This window comes from Schistocerca piceifrons, chromosome 1 (genome assembly GCF_021461385.2).
Source record: "Schistocerca piceifrons isolate TAMUIC-IGC-003096 chromosome 1, iqSchPice1.1, whole genome shotgun sequence".
NCBI classification, from domain to species: domain Eukaryota; kingdom Metazoa; phylum Arthropoda; class Insecta; order Orthoptera; family Acrididae; genus Schistocerca; species Schistocerca piceifrons.
In genome coordinates this window covers 1,219,042,586-1,219,056,946 of record NC_060138.1, presented here as the reverse complement: position 1 = coordinate 1,219,056,946, position 14,361 = coordinate 1,219,042,586, and the positions used below count along the sequence as shown (strand labels likewise).

At 40.8% G+C, this 14,361-nt stretch overlaps 1 protein-coding gene across 1 annotated transcript in view; it reads right to left on the bottom strand.

Annotated features, from left to right (window-relative positions):
* The window catches only part of LOC124802779 (caspase-1-like), a 63,351-nt gene that overhangs the window by 31,913 nt on the left and 17,077 nt on the right, over positions 1 to 14,361 (bottom strand). The window contains exon 4 of the mRNA XM_047263779.1: positions 9,450 to 9,625. Within this exon, the coding sequence (XP_047119735.1) occupies positions 9,450 to 9,625 (176 nt within the window). The remainder of the gene's footprint in view (positions 1 to 9,449; positions 9,626 to 14,361) is intronic.

The window sequence follows — 14,361 nt, the reverse complement described above, 5'->3', positions numbered from 1 at the left end:
GCAACATCACTTAAGTAGCACCAACGCACAAATAGAAAAAGTTAATGGTTTAAATTAATATAGTGTTGCAAATACTAACAAAGAGATAGAGGGGCTGGTCAGTACTTACCTCAGCTCAGTACAGCCGATAGATGCACAAAACAGAACATAAAATTTTTATCATGGCTTTCAGAACTTTGTTCCTTCGTCAGGGAGGAGAGAGGGGAAAAAGAGAAAGAAGGGAAAGTGGATTCAGTTACTCACAACCCAGGTTATGAAGCAACAGGAGCAAGGTAAACAGGGAGGGTAGCAAAGATGGAGGCATGGGTGTCAGAGGGAAGCCAAAGATATTCTACTGTAAGTACTGTGCCAGCTTCAAACCAAAGAGGATGCATACAGAAGTAAAGAGGTATATAGTATAAAGATAAACGAAACTATGTACGATGAAAAGATGCGTGAATGGCTAAAGAGGAAAGGGAAAGAGGAGATGACTGAAGAGTGAATGGGAGTGAGGTTGGTTAACGTAGGTTCAGCCCAGGGGGATGGCGAGATGAAAGGATGTGTTAGAGTGCAAGTTCCCATCTCCGCAGTTCCAAGGGACTGGTGTTGGGTGGGAGAAGCCAAATGGCACGTACGGTGTAGCAGGTTCCTAGGTCCCTAGAATTACGCTGGAGGGCATGCTCTGCTACTGGGTATTGGACACCACCTAGGCGGACAGTTCGTCTGTGCCCGTTCATGCGCTCAGAAGGGTGGAAATAAAATAAAATCTGAAACTAATAACATATTTCAGTCTTCCGTAATTATGTGGATGTATATTAATTCACTTGATAGCTCCCGGCCACAGAAATCCGTTTTGTTTCCACTTGACATGAGAGCAATACCGTATTTACTCAAATCTAAGCCGCACTTTTTTTCTGGTTTTTGTAATCCAAAAAACCACCTGCGGCTTAGAATTGAGTGCAAAGTAAGCGGAAGTTCTGAAAAATGTTGGTAGGTGCCGCCACAACTAACTTCTGCCGTCGAATATATGTAGTGCTACACAGGCGTGCTTTGCAGGCACACAGATAAATACTGGCACCAAAACCTCTGCGTCATTTAAAAAAAAAAAAAAAAAAAAATTGTGGAAGACGAGCTTTTTTTCTCTGCCCCCGAGTTTCGACCACTGTATTTTCATTCATTATCCAACGAAGTAAATACAAATTAAGTATAGTTCATCTTCGAATTTAGCAGCATTTCAATGTACTACGAAAATCCGACTGGCGAGACTGTTTGGGATGTTTGTCAATATGGCCAATTCTATGTTATGAATTTTTTCTTACCTCTGAGATGAGATGGTTGCTAATAGGAACTTTTATGAATTGAGAATCACATGCAATATTCTCTTCACCATAGGAATAATACGAATATAAACATTTTGCCATGTATTCTTTCGTGTTTGCTGCTATCTCATTTAACCTGTCTACCTAATTAACTACGAAACTAGAGTGAGACAACAGCAAACGTGGAAGAATATACATATCACGTCATGTTTATATTCGTATTATTCTTGTGCCTAATAGTGATACAGTCAGAAATGAAGCACGGCAATTGACTAGATTTTTAAATCTAAGATGACTAATTTCTGTGCAGTATGTAATGTACTCAAGAGGCGTCTGCAAAGATTTTCAAACGGAGAAAAATTTTCGCTAAACTCTCGTTTAGAACATCTTCTATCATACGCATTCTACTATTTGGTTCTTGTTGATCATTATCAAAGAAAGCAGCAGTGTAAGTAACAACAAATAGCAGTCTCTTGCCATTGTTTCGCTAATGAGATGATTCCTCTCTTTTTTCTTTTAATTGTAAGCGGCGGGTAGCGTGCACAAAAGCACGCCATGCCGCGAGCGGCGACAGGCCGTAAACACAGAATGTAACAAACAATGCATGACACAGTATAGTAATACATTTTTAGCTTAGAGTGACGTAAACACCTATAACAAAGAGAACGGCACTTATCAAAGAAAAATAAGCAATCAATTCAAACCAGATGAAGCACATGAAAAAGGAAGGGTACCCATATAAATACGGACGGAGTGCCTGACTCATAGCAATGGCTACCTGGTATAGCTTAACTGCTAAGCTTACGACTCGAACCGAACTACTGTAGCTGTATCGTCATTCATTCGACCTAAATTGTGCCTCATATTACAATGGACCAACATTGTTTCGATTTGCAGGTGCGGCCTAAAACTTTTTTCTCCTCTTGAATTTCGAGTCTCAAATTTCAGGTGTAGCTTAGATTCGGGAAAATTTTTTTTCCTTGATTTCGAGTCTTATTTTTCAGGTGCGGCTTAGATTCAGGAAAATTTTTTTTCCTTGATTTCGGGTCTCATTTTTCAGGTGCAGCTTAGATTCGAGTAAATACGGTAAACGAAGAGGAAACAACAAAATCACTAAACTTAAACACGGGTCATGTGGAAACTACCCACCTCCCCACTACAACTAAGATTGCTCTGTGCATCAGCCTGGTAGAGTACAAATCTCTCTATGGAGTGAGCATTTGGTTGAGCAAAACGAGAAATCTTTGCGCAACATCTCCTGCTGCTCAAGTGACATGGTATTGGGACGGCACATTTTACGGCTTAGCGTATTTTGAGTGTTATTAATTTGCTAGAACAGATAGATCACCTTCGGAAGTATCCTGAAACTTTGTATATACATTTTATAGACATTTTAACAATTTTATACCTGGAACTGAAATAGTTTTAAAGCTGTGAAGAGCATGAGTATTGTGCTTTTCCTCCACAGTATCATAGCTCAGTGCCACTTTACTTACGTTTTTTCTGGTGCGGGAAAAGAAGTGACAGCCAACAATACCTTTTTAGGTTTTCTATTACATTTATTCATGCTGTCGAATTAATTACTTCACAATGACATTGTATTGGGCGCCGAAGCATCATGGGGAAGGGGGGGCAGGGGGGGGGGGGGCGCAGTCATAGCAATGAAATTGTTACTGTAAATAAGCAATTTACACGACCTGCATTATTTATTTGACAGCCAATAATATTTTTTTAGGTTTTCTATTGCACTAATTCATATTGTCAAATATTTGTTCCAATTTGTTATCTTACAAACACACTGTATTGGGTGCCAATGCATCACTATCAAAGCATTCTGCAGCAAAGTGTTTAGAGTGCACTTTAGAATATTTTGTAGGGACGAAATTCTTTTTTATTTTGTGGAGCCATATTTTGACACACTGTTCATCTTTTGGGAAACTAGAATACAAAAGTTGTATAATGTAGGAAACCGTATCATGCAGAACTACTTAGATACACACAAGGGTTTGAGGACCTGAATAAACTGGAGGAAATTGATCACACTGTCTTATATAAATTTTATCTGCAGATGAACATAGAACAAATAATCACTTACTGGCAGCTTCAATGCACTTGCAAATTTATCTAGCATTTCTCTCATAAACACATTGAGGACGGGGGTGGGGGGTGGGGTGGGGGGGATGGGGGGGGGGGGAACATGCAGAAGTTTGCTCTACACCACAAAACATTACAATACCACATCTCTATATTTTTCTCCCCTTGAACCATGGACCCTGCCGTTGGTGGGGAGGCTTGCGTGCCTCAGCGACACAGATGGCCGTACCGTAGGTGCAGCCACAACGGAGGGGTGTATGTTGAGAGGCCAGACAAACGTGTGGTTCCAGAAGAGGGGCAGCAGCCTTTGCAGTAGTTGCAGGGGCAACAGTCTGGATGATTGACTGATCTGGCCTTGTAACACTAACTTAAATGGCCTTGCTGTGCTGGTACTGCGAACGGCTGAAAGCAAGGGGAAACTACAGCCGTAATTTTTCCCAAGAGCATGCAGCTTTACTGTATGATTAAATGATGATGGCGTCCTCTTGGGTAAAATATTCCGGAGGTAAAATAGTCCCCCATTCGGATCTCCCGGCAGGGACTACACAAGAGGACGTCGTTATCGGGAGAAAGAAAACTGGCGTTCTACGGATGGGAGCGAGGAATGTCGGATCCCTTAATCGGGCAGGTAGGTTAGAAAATTTAAAAAGGGAAATTGATAGGTTACAGTTAGATATAGTGGGATTTAGTGAAGTTCGGTGGCAGGAGGAACAAGACTTTTGGTCAGGTGAGTACAGCGTTATAAATATAAAATCAAGTAGGTGTAATGCAGGAGTAGGTTTAATAATGAATTAAAAATAGGAGTACGGGTAAGCTACTACAAACAGCATAGTGAACACATTATTGTGGCCAAGATACACACGAAGCCCACGCCTACTACGGTAGTACAAGTTTACATGCCAACTAGCTCTGCAGATGATGAAGAAATTGATGAAATGTATGAGATAAAAGAAATTATTCAGCTAGTGAAGGCAGACGAAAATTTAATAGTCATAGGTGACTGGAATTCAAGAGTAGGAAAAGGGAGAGAAGGAAACATAGTAGGTGAATATGGATTGGGAGTAAGAAATGAAAGAGGAAGCCATATGGTAGAATTTTGCACAGAGCATAACTTAATCATAGCTAACACTTGGTTCAAGAATCATAAAAGAAGGTTGTATACATGGAAGAATGCTGGAGATACTAGAAGGTATCAGATAGATTACATAATGGTAAGACAGAAATTTTGGAACCGGGTTTTAAATTCTAAGACATTTCCAGGGACAGATGTGGACTCTGACCACACTCTATTGGTTATGAAATGTGGATTAAAACTGAAGAAACTGCAAAAAGGTGGGAATTTAAGGAGGTGGCACATGGTTAAACTGACTAAACCAGAGGTTGTACAGAGTTTCAGGGAGAGCATAAGGGAACAATTGACAGGAATGAGGGAAAGAAATACAGTAGAAGAAGAATGGATAGCTCTGAGGGATGAAGTAGTGAAGGCAGCAGAGGATCAAGTAGGTAAAAAGACGAGGGCTACTAGAAATCCTTGAGTAACAGAAGAAATATTGAATTTAATTGATGAAAGGAGAAAATATAAAAATGCAGTAAATGAAGCAGGAAAAAAGGAATACAAACATCTCAAAAGTGAGAGTGATAGGAAGTGCAAAATAGCTTGTGAGAGTGATAGGAAGTGCAAAATGGCTACGCAGGGATGGCTAGAGGATAAATGTAAGGATGTAGAGGCTTATCTCACTAGAGGTAAGATAGATACTTCCTACAGGAAAATTGAAGAGACCTTTGGAGAAAAGAGAACCACTTCTATGATTATCAAGAGCTCAGATGGAAACCCAGTTCTAAGCAAAGAGGGGAAAGCAGAAAGGTGGAAGGAGTATATAGAGGGTCTATACAAGGGCGATGTACTTCAGGACAATATTATGCAAATGGAAGAGGATGTAGATGAAGATGAAATGGGAGATACAATACTGCGTGAAGAGTTTGACAGAGCACTGAAAGACTTGAGTCGAAACAAGGCCCCGGGAGTAGACAACATTCCAATAGAACTACTGATGGCCTTGGAAGAAAAAAAAATGGTTCAAATGGCTCTGAGCACTATGCGACTTAAATTTTGAGGTCACCAGTCGCCTAGAACTTAGAACTAATTAAACCTAACTAACCTAAGGACCACACACACATCCATGCCCGAGGCAGGATTCGAACCTGCAAACCGGTAGCGGCCGCCCCAGTTCCAGACTGTTGAGCTAGAACCTCACTGCCACTCCGGCCGGCTCCCTTGGAAGAGCCAGTCCTGATAAAACTCTACCACCTGTTGAGCAAGATGTATGAGACAGGTGAAATACCCTCAGACTTCAAGAAGAATATAATAATTCCAATCAAAAGAAAGCAGGTGTTGACAGATGTGAAAATTACCGAACTATCAGTTTAATAAGTCATGGATGCAAAATACTCACGCGAATTCTTTACAGACGAAATGAAAAACTTGGTAGAAGCCGACCTCGGGGAAGATCAGTTTGGATTCCGTAGGAATGTTGGAACATGTGAGGCAATACTGACCTTACAACTTATCTTAGAAGAAAGATTAAGAAAAGGGCAAACCTACGTTTCTAGCATTTGTAGACATAGAGAAAGCTTTTGACAATGTTGACTGGAATACTCTCTTTCAAATTCTGAAGGTGGCAGGGGTAAAATACAGGGATCGAAAGGCTATTTACAATTTGTACAGAAAGCAGATGGCATTTATAAGAGTCGAGGGGCATGAAAGGGAAGCAGTGGTTGGAAGGGAGTGAGACAGGGTTGTAGTCTTTCCCCGATGTTATTTAATCTTTATATTGAGCAAGCAATGAACGAAACAAAAGAAAAATTTGGAGTAGGTATTAAAACCCATGGAGAAGAAATAAAAACCTTTGAGGTTCGCCGATAACATTGTAATTCTGTCAGAGACAGCAAAGACTTGGAAGAGCAGTTGAATGGAATGGACAGCGTCTTGAAAGGAGGATATAAGATGAACATCAGCAAAAACAAAATGAGGATAATGGAATGTAGTCGAATTAAGTCGGGGTGATGCTGAGGGAATTAGATTAGGAAATGAGACGCTTAAAGTAGTAAAGGAGTTTTGCTATTTAGGGAGCAAAATAACTGATGATGGTCGAAGTAGAGAAGATATAAAATGGAGACTGGCAATGGGAAGGAAAGCGTTTCTGAAGAAGAGAAATTTGTTAACTCCGAGTATAGATTTAAGTGTCCAGGAAGTCGTTTACTGAAAGTATTTGTATGGCGTGTGGCCATGTATGAAAGTGAAACATGGACGATAAATAGTTTGGAAAAGAAGAGAGATAGAAGCTTTTGAAATGTTGTGCTACAGAAGAATGCTGAAGATTAGATGGGTAGATCACATAACTAATGAGGAGGTATTGATAGAACTAGAGAGAAGAGAAATTTGTGGCACACTTTGACTAGAAGAAGGGATCTGATGGTACGGACATGTTCTGAGGCATCAAGGGATCATCAATTTAGTATTGGGAGGGCAGCGTGGAGGGTACAAATTGTAGAGGGAGACCATGAATACACTAAGCAGATTCAGAAGGATGTAGGTTGCAGTATGTACTGGGAGATGAATAAGCTTGCACAGGATAGAGTAGCATGGAGAGCTGCATCAAACCAGTCTCAGTACTGCAGACCACCACCACCACCACCACCACCCACCACAACAACAGTGAAATATGTGTTACTTCAATGTTAAAGCAATGACAGTGACTGTTCAATTTATTTGAAGTCTGTGAACTACGCGATTATGTTTTTTACTGCTCATAGATGTTCAACAGAAAACTATTGTAGCAGTATGTGGATGTTCGCCTGCAAACTATTAATGGGGCTTATGGAAAGTTTAAACAATAGTGCACTGGCCATATACCTGTGTATTATTGAGGGGTTGAACGAAGTGAAAGTAAACTACTGTGAAACGCAAATTAAGTACCTGTCGGCTGCATTATTTACAGTTTAGTTAGTGTCCAAATTACAAACCCCATTTTTCAGCCAGTGTAGCAACACAGTAAAACAACCGAAGAAATAAAACCAGGTGGAACCGCTACATATTTTTATACCACAGTTACTTAAAACCTCTTGCCACGAAGGTCATATCCCTCTGAAGACAAGTGCAAGATCTTTTCAATACACCTCCCCCCCCTCTCCCCCCACACATACTGTTCCAGTCCCATCACAGGCATATTCAATATTGTCAGAGCCACGGCCCCCTGTGAAAGCACTCATGCCGTGTGTTGCCTTTTCTGTGGATGTGACAAACAACTAGATGTGCCTGAGAGTAGACTCAACCACCCAGTGGCAAAATATGCTACTTAGCACAACATGCTTTACTTCAACAGCTGTTTCACAACCTGTGCCATCTGGATTCTCCCCCTCTCTGAACCACACGGTTTGTCATTGCCTTCACATCAAATCTTCAATCTCACTAACTTCCTGACCTAAATCCCTGCCAACCAATCTCCATGCCCACTTCACTTATCCTGCATCCAAAGTCCTCCTGGGTTCCATCTCCCCATACAAGTCTATCACTTCACATAATTGTGCACCACACCCAACTTCGCCAGCCTGTACCAAAGCAAACTCGTCAATGTCCCATTCCATCCCCACACACTTGATGCCCTACCCTCCTGGCCATCAGTCACTCTCCCTCCCCTCCCCCTCCCCCCCCCCCCCCCCCCCCCCCCCTCACCCATTACACCCAATACAATCTCTCATTCCAGTCGAGTTGCAGTACTGATACAATGTGTGCTAGCTAACTCTGGAGCAGGACATAGTCCGAAAGCTTAGTGAATGTTTACAGTCTTATTCATGTGCCTGTCAACAGAATTTAAGTCTGCTGTTGCAATACTACTGAACCATGAGTAGGATTAAAGTTGTGCATTCAGTATACTAAATATGAGTAGGGTTCCATTAAAGGTTAGCTTTATCATGATAATGGAATTTGTACTCTGAGATCATTACTGGCAAACACAACATTAAAAGCAGGCTGGAAATTTTACAAAACTGCAGGCCTATAAAAGAACCTTCTCCAGATCTAAAAATACTAACTTTTTAACGGATGTAATGTACGCAGGAAATAATACATAGCAAATTTTCTAAATTCTGCACATTATTCGAACTAATTTCTGGGTAAGACACTTCCAAAAGTGAACACTTCACTTCAGCAACAGCAGCTAAGGGAAATAAAAGTCTGCCAGTGCCAGAAAGTCGTCCCATAGTCTTAAATACCTCAGTTCTTTACAAAAACACTATACTGACCCAGACTTCCTAAATTATTATCAGTCACAGATACAAGAGTGTACTGCTTTCTGAAGTATAGATCTAATCATTTTATGACAGAGGACATGCTGAGCACAAGACACGCACATTTAAAAGAGGTTAGGTCTCAGTACCCAGAGATGACAGAGTCCTTGTGTAAGAGAGAGGAGAGAGAGAGAGAGAGAGAGAGAGAGCGAGGGGGGGGGGGGGGGGGGGGCAGGAATTAAAATTTTAAAAGCAGTCAATGTGTACCTCATAAATAATGTACACTACACAATTTAAGATAAGAGAACTCAGAGGAGGGGGTGGATAATGTGGTGACAACATCTCTGCTATACGATACACAGTAACATTTTTTCACACGAGAATCATACATCCAAGATTGGTTGTGCATGATACTGAGGTCTCACCATTTTTTGTGCTCACCAAGGGATCCTAACTCTGATTTTCAGACAGAAGTGAATACATGGAGGTGTACATACCAGTTTAAAAATGACAATTATATTGATCTGACACCAATTAGAATTGTCTCACAATACAAATACTTGCAGTGTAACCAACAATGCTGGAAGCAAGCTCCGATGTCTACAGAACAAATATAGAATCTTATGCCTATAGAACTGAAGACAAAACTGTAGTCTCCAATGATAAGTGCCCATCAAGAGTCAGGTAAAAACAGCAGTTGACAGGACTATTAGTCTATAGTATTGATAATTTGGTACTAGCTACATTACATGCATGTTTGTCAAGACATACCTGAATGAAGAATAATTTTGGTTTTCCAGCTAAGCTGGGACACCTATCCGCAGTGAAATGTGTCCAGAGAAACTCAGGCTTGTATGCTGTGTCCTTGGCATACAAAACGCCCATCTCTCCATGTGACAGCACAGCCATGACGAAGCAGTCACATTCATTATGGTCATAGCGTGCAGCTGGATATGGAAACAAAAATCAGTCACATTTTGACATTATTAGCAATTATAACTATTTAAAAACTAAAATTCATTACACTGATCTAAAAAGATTTACTGCTGTGCTGGTATAAGGTTATGTTATAATGGAACTCCAGACTTATGAGGTCTGTCTAAGAAGTATTCGACCTTTGATTTTCCCACACAAAATAGAGACAGCGCAGCACTATGGTTCACAGCAAAGAAGAGACCTTTATGCGCATGCATGAATTTTGTCCCCACCTTCCAGCATGTCAGTCGCTGCCTGTTGGTCGCTGAGTGTGGTGCTACACAACATGTTCGTCAGTTAACTGATTCTTTGAAGATCGCTGAACGTGTTGAGCAAAGATTCTGCATCAAATTTTGTCAAAAGCTTGGCGATTCTCAAAGCGAAACAATTCATAAGATTCAGCAGATGTGTGGAGAAGAAGCAATGGGTGTAAAACAAATTAAGGAATGGTTCAACTTATTCAAAAATGGCCACACATCAGCGGAGAGTGGCCATTGCTCTGGCAGGCCCCAAACTGCTCGGAGTGCAGCTGTTGTTTGACGGTGCGAGAGATTGCCCAAGAGGTCGGAGTTAGTAAAGATTCTGCACACGCAATTTTGCGTGATGATTTGAACATGCACTGAGTGGCTGCGAAATTCGTGCCCAAGTTGTTGTTACCATAACAAAAAGACCTCCATTTTGACATTGCACAGGTCCTTCTGGACACCAACATCACTGATCCTGGGTTTCTGAACACTGATAACTGGAGATAAGTCATGGGTGTACAGGTATGACCGAAAAACAAAAAGACAGTCGTTGCAATGGAAGCATCCCAAGCCTCCAAGGGCGAAGAAAGTGTGGCAGATGCCAAGCAAAATCAAGGTGATGCTAATTGTCTTCTTTGAGGTCGATGGAACTGTGCATCAAGAACACGCACCAGAAGGACAAACAGTGCCAAAGGAGTACTAACAAGATGTTCTCCGGCAACTCGGTGATGCAGTTCGGCCCAAAAGACCAGACACGTGGGCGGCGAAAACCTGGCAACCACATCACGACAATGCCCTCACACACTCATCCCACTTGATACAAAATTTCTGGGCCAAACATGGAATTACAGCTGTTTGCCAAGTTTGCCAACCTCCCTAATCTCCAGACATGGCTCCTTGCAACCTCTGGTTGTTTCCAAAATTGAAGACGCCATTGAAAGGATCACGTTTTGAGAGTAGAGAAGAGATAATGAGGAACACGATGATGGATCTGAACACCATTCCAAAATAAGACTTCCAGAGGTGTTTTCTGCAGTGAAAGGATCGGTGGGCTAAGTGTGTGGAAGCACAAGGGGCCTACTTTGAAGGGGAGTAGGATCCCAATCCCGTCAGGTATTCGAAATATTTTTTCTGGCCAAAGGTCGGATACTTTTTACAGACCTCGTATGTGACTGACCAGTACACTGCCGCATGTTACGCTTTTGTTCAGTTCATTAAAATCAGTAAACATATAATCTCAGAATAAGATTGTCATCAGTTGCACTGACATTTTTATTTCCCTTTACTGGTTTCAACAAATTAATCATCTTCAGAAGATTAGTATTGGTTTAGCACACGTCAATATCTTCTCACAGGAACATAATGCCACAACGTGCCCAAAACCACGCATATTCTATGTGATTACCGTAAGCACAGATCGTCTGGTGCAATTCATTTACTGTAAGTTATCAATCTGTCAATCTGCGCTTACAATAATCACATACAATATTTACAGTTTTGGAAATGCTATGGCATTATGTTTCTGTGAAGGTAATTACACCTGCTAAACCAACACAAATTAATTTCTTGCAACCGGTAAAGTGAAATAAAAAACAATAATCTGTGCGTTAGAAGACAATTTTATTTTAAATATATACTACAGCTGCTGAAAAATGACAGCTATGAATAAGACAATACACACATAATCATATTTTATTTTGTAATACATATTAACTTACTTTATTAACATTAACCTTATGTTTCCACTTTAAATAAAGCAATTTTTCACCAGCCTGTAAAAATTCTTCTGTAGTAATCTTTAAAACATCCATCCCAAAACTTAGCAATTTTATTACTAGTGTCTGTTATTCATACAACCCAATTGTGTGTGTGTGTGTGGTGTGTGTGTGTGTGTGTGTGTGTGGTGACAGTTCTGACTAATTCCTCATAAAAAGACGCTTTCTACTCTCATCCAATTTCTGCTTCAGGCAGATGGCATGTCTCCAGGCAAACCATTTAATGCCCTCTTATCTGCACTAAGACAACATTTAATTTAAATATGGCACATTGTCATAATGGCATTTTGGAGTGCAGCATAATGGAAGAGGAAGCCTTGGCTTACAGGACAGGTCCCTATATGACAGCGAGCTAAAATTGGGCGAGTGTATGGGTGGAGGTATGACACAGTCAGCATGACCGTTTAACTGTCCGAAGTTCACTTATTTCCAGCCACTCTTTCCAACACACCCATTGCTGTCTGCAGCAATGACTTAACTGAGTGCATAGGGCTCCCTCACAAATCAGTGAATTCTCACCACAAACCTTCTTGGTTGCTGCAACTGCACTCTCATTATAGCAAATTCAGATGAGCCTCGGTACACCAACAGAATGACAACTCTTTATAGCTCGCACATGATATGGTGGCCAATGCGCAATGACCAGACACCATCCAAAGAGCAGGGCGAGTTCGTTCATTTGTTCAGAAGGGAAGGCCAACAAGCATTTTGCCACCCCTCAGCTGGTCAGCGATGACAGAATCGACATGCATGCCCTGCAATCTTTCTCGAATGATTTTACAGAAACTATTTGGTAAAAAAAAAAATTAATTTTTGCTTTACTTGTAGCTTTATATGTCAGGGTCATTATGATGTGCCCATCATTTCATTAGTGGTCATAGTTATTGGGATATTTACTTGAAAGTAAGACATTTTACAAAATTCGAAAATGTTCGCAATGAAAAATAGGGGTCACTATGAGTTTGCTTCTGGTGCATATTACATAACATGTAATATGTGAAATTTAGCTAACATATTGAATTTTTCTTTAGATTTGATTGGACATCTCCAACTGTCACCAATCTTGAGAAAACTGATCTGACATCGTGAATTCATTTGCGATCGCACCACGCCAGCAATAAGACCAGAGTGAAATATCTGTAACATTCTCCATGTTTCATAAATGGTTGAAATACCAAAATGAGGTTTTGGCAAGTGACAGCACACAAAGAGGAGAGTTTTTTGCTGTAAAGTTATTATGTAAAACCTCATTATGTACCGTGTTATTCCACTGATTACAGACTACAGACTTTCCAATAAAAGAATGTAATTTTTAAGGGACATCAACAGCTGGTGAAAGAAATGCTATGGATTTTGGAACAACATAAGTGAAGTCATTATACATTTATTTCATACCAAGGATGCGCTTTTTCGTAAGATGCTGACCTTACTTTTCCTCACTTCATCACTTAATAAACCACAGTTTCAGAATTCTCTCATAATTACGTCTGCACAGCATGTTAGTGAGGTGAGACTGTCTAAAATTCTGCTGAGTTTTGTCGAAAGAAGCAAATTTTAACATTTAACAAGAGAAATGTGTAGGTTGTACTCAAAATTCCCCACTCTTGACTCTCCTCTGAAAGTTACAAATGGTTAACAAACTACACAAAAATAAGTCACTGCATTTTCTGCAGAATTCCTTTTAGATACTAACCAAAGAAGATGTGACAAATCTTTTTGAATGGTCACCATGGGAGTGTGGGCATGGAGGGACCCACTTAATATTTAGTAAAAATATGAGTGTAGGCTTCAGTTTGAGATGGTATTTCCGCTACAGCACTCTGAGCGACCCCCCCCCCCCCACTCCACACCCCAACACAACCACTGCCATTCTCCCCACGCTTACCCAGCTGACCACGGCAACTATTGGCCATGGCATTTTGCGCACACTGTACCTTGATTCTAGAGAGAAAACAGGATATCCTGGATGCTTTAGACAACATTCTCTGCTGGGTACCTTCCCTTTACACTCCATAAAGGGTTCTGCAAGTCAGACCAGATAAGTGTATATAGGCTCATCATCAGCTTGAGAGCCATCAGGATTTTAGGTAACTTTGACTGAATGTGCTGGTTGTGACAGTACACAAATGCTCAGGATGTTGCCTGGGAAACCAAAGTCACAACCAACTTATTCCCTATGGTTGGCTCCATCTGCGTGGACTGTCTGTCTGTTTTGTTTTAGAGTGCAAAAACAACTAGGGTCTTATGCAGCCACGTCAGAAACTGTAGAACATGAAAACAAAGAGAGGAATTAAAAACAACTACACGTTAAGGAAAAAAAAAGCTAAAAACAGGGACTCTGAGAAAGGACCAGAAAATACACTATAGAGAAAAGAAAGTCATGAACTAAAAACTACATGGTCTTCGCCTTATTGCTATGATCGATAAAAAGTAAAACGCGGTCTACAGCCCACTCGTCATTCGCTGTAACAACCAATAACTCAGACGTCAAACACAAACGAGAACATAAGTGGTTAAAAAAAGGGCATTCCATCAAGAAATGGTGAACCATCAAAGGTTGAGCGCAATGAGTAGAAAGTGCTGGGGTAGCACCACTTAACAAATGGCAATGGTTAAAAAGACAGTGACCAATACACAACCTAGCTAAGATGATCTCCTTACAGTGAGAGGGCCCAGAGAAGGTCATCC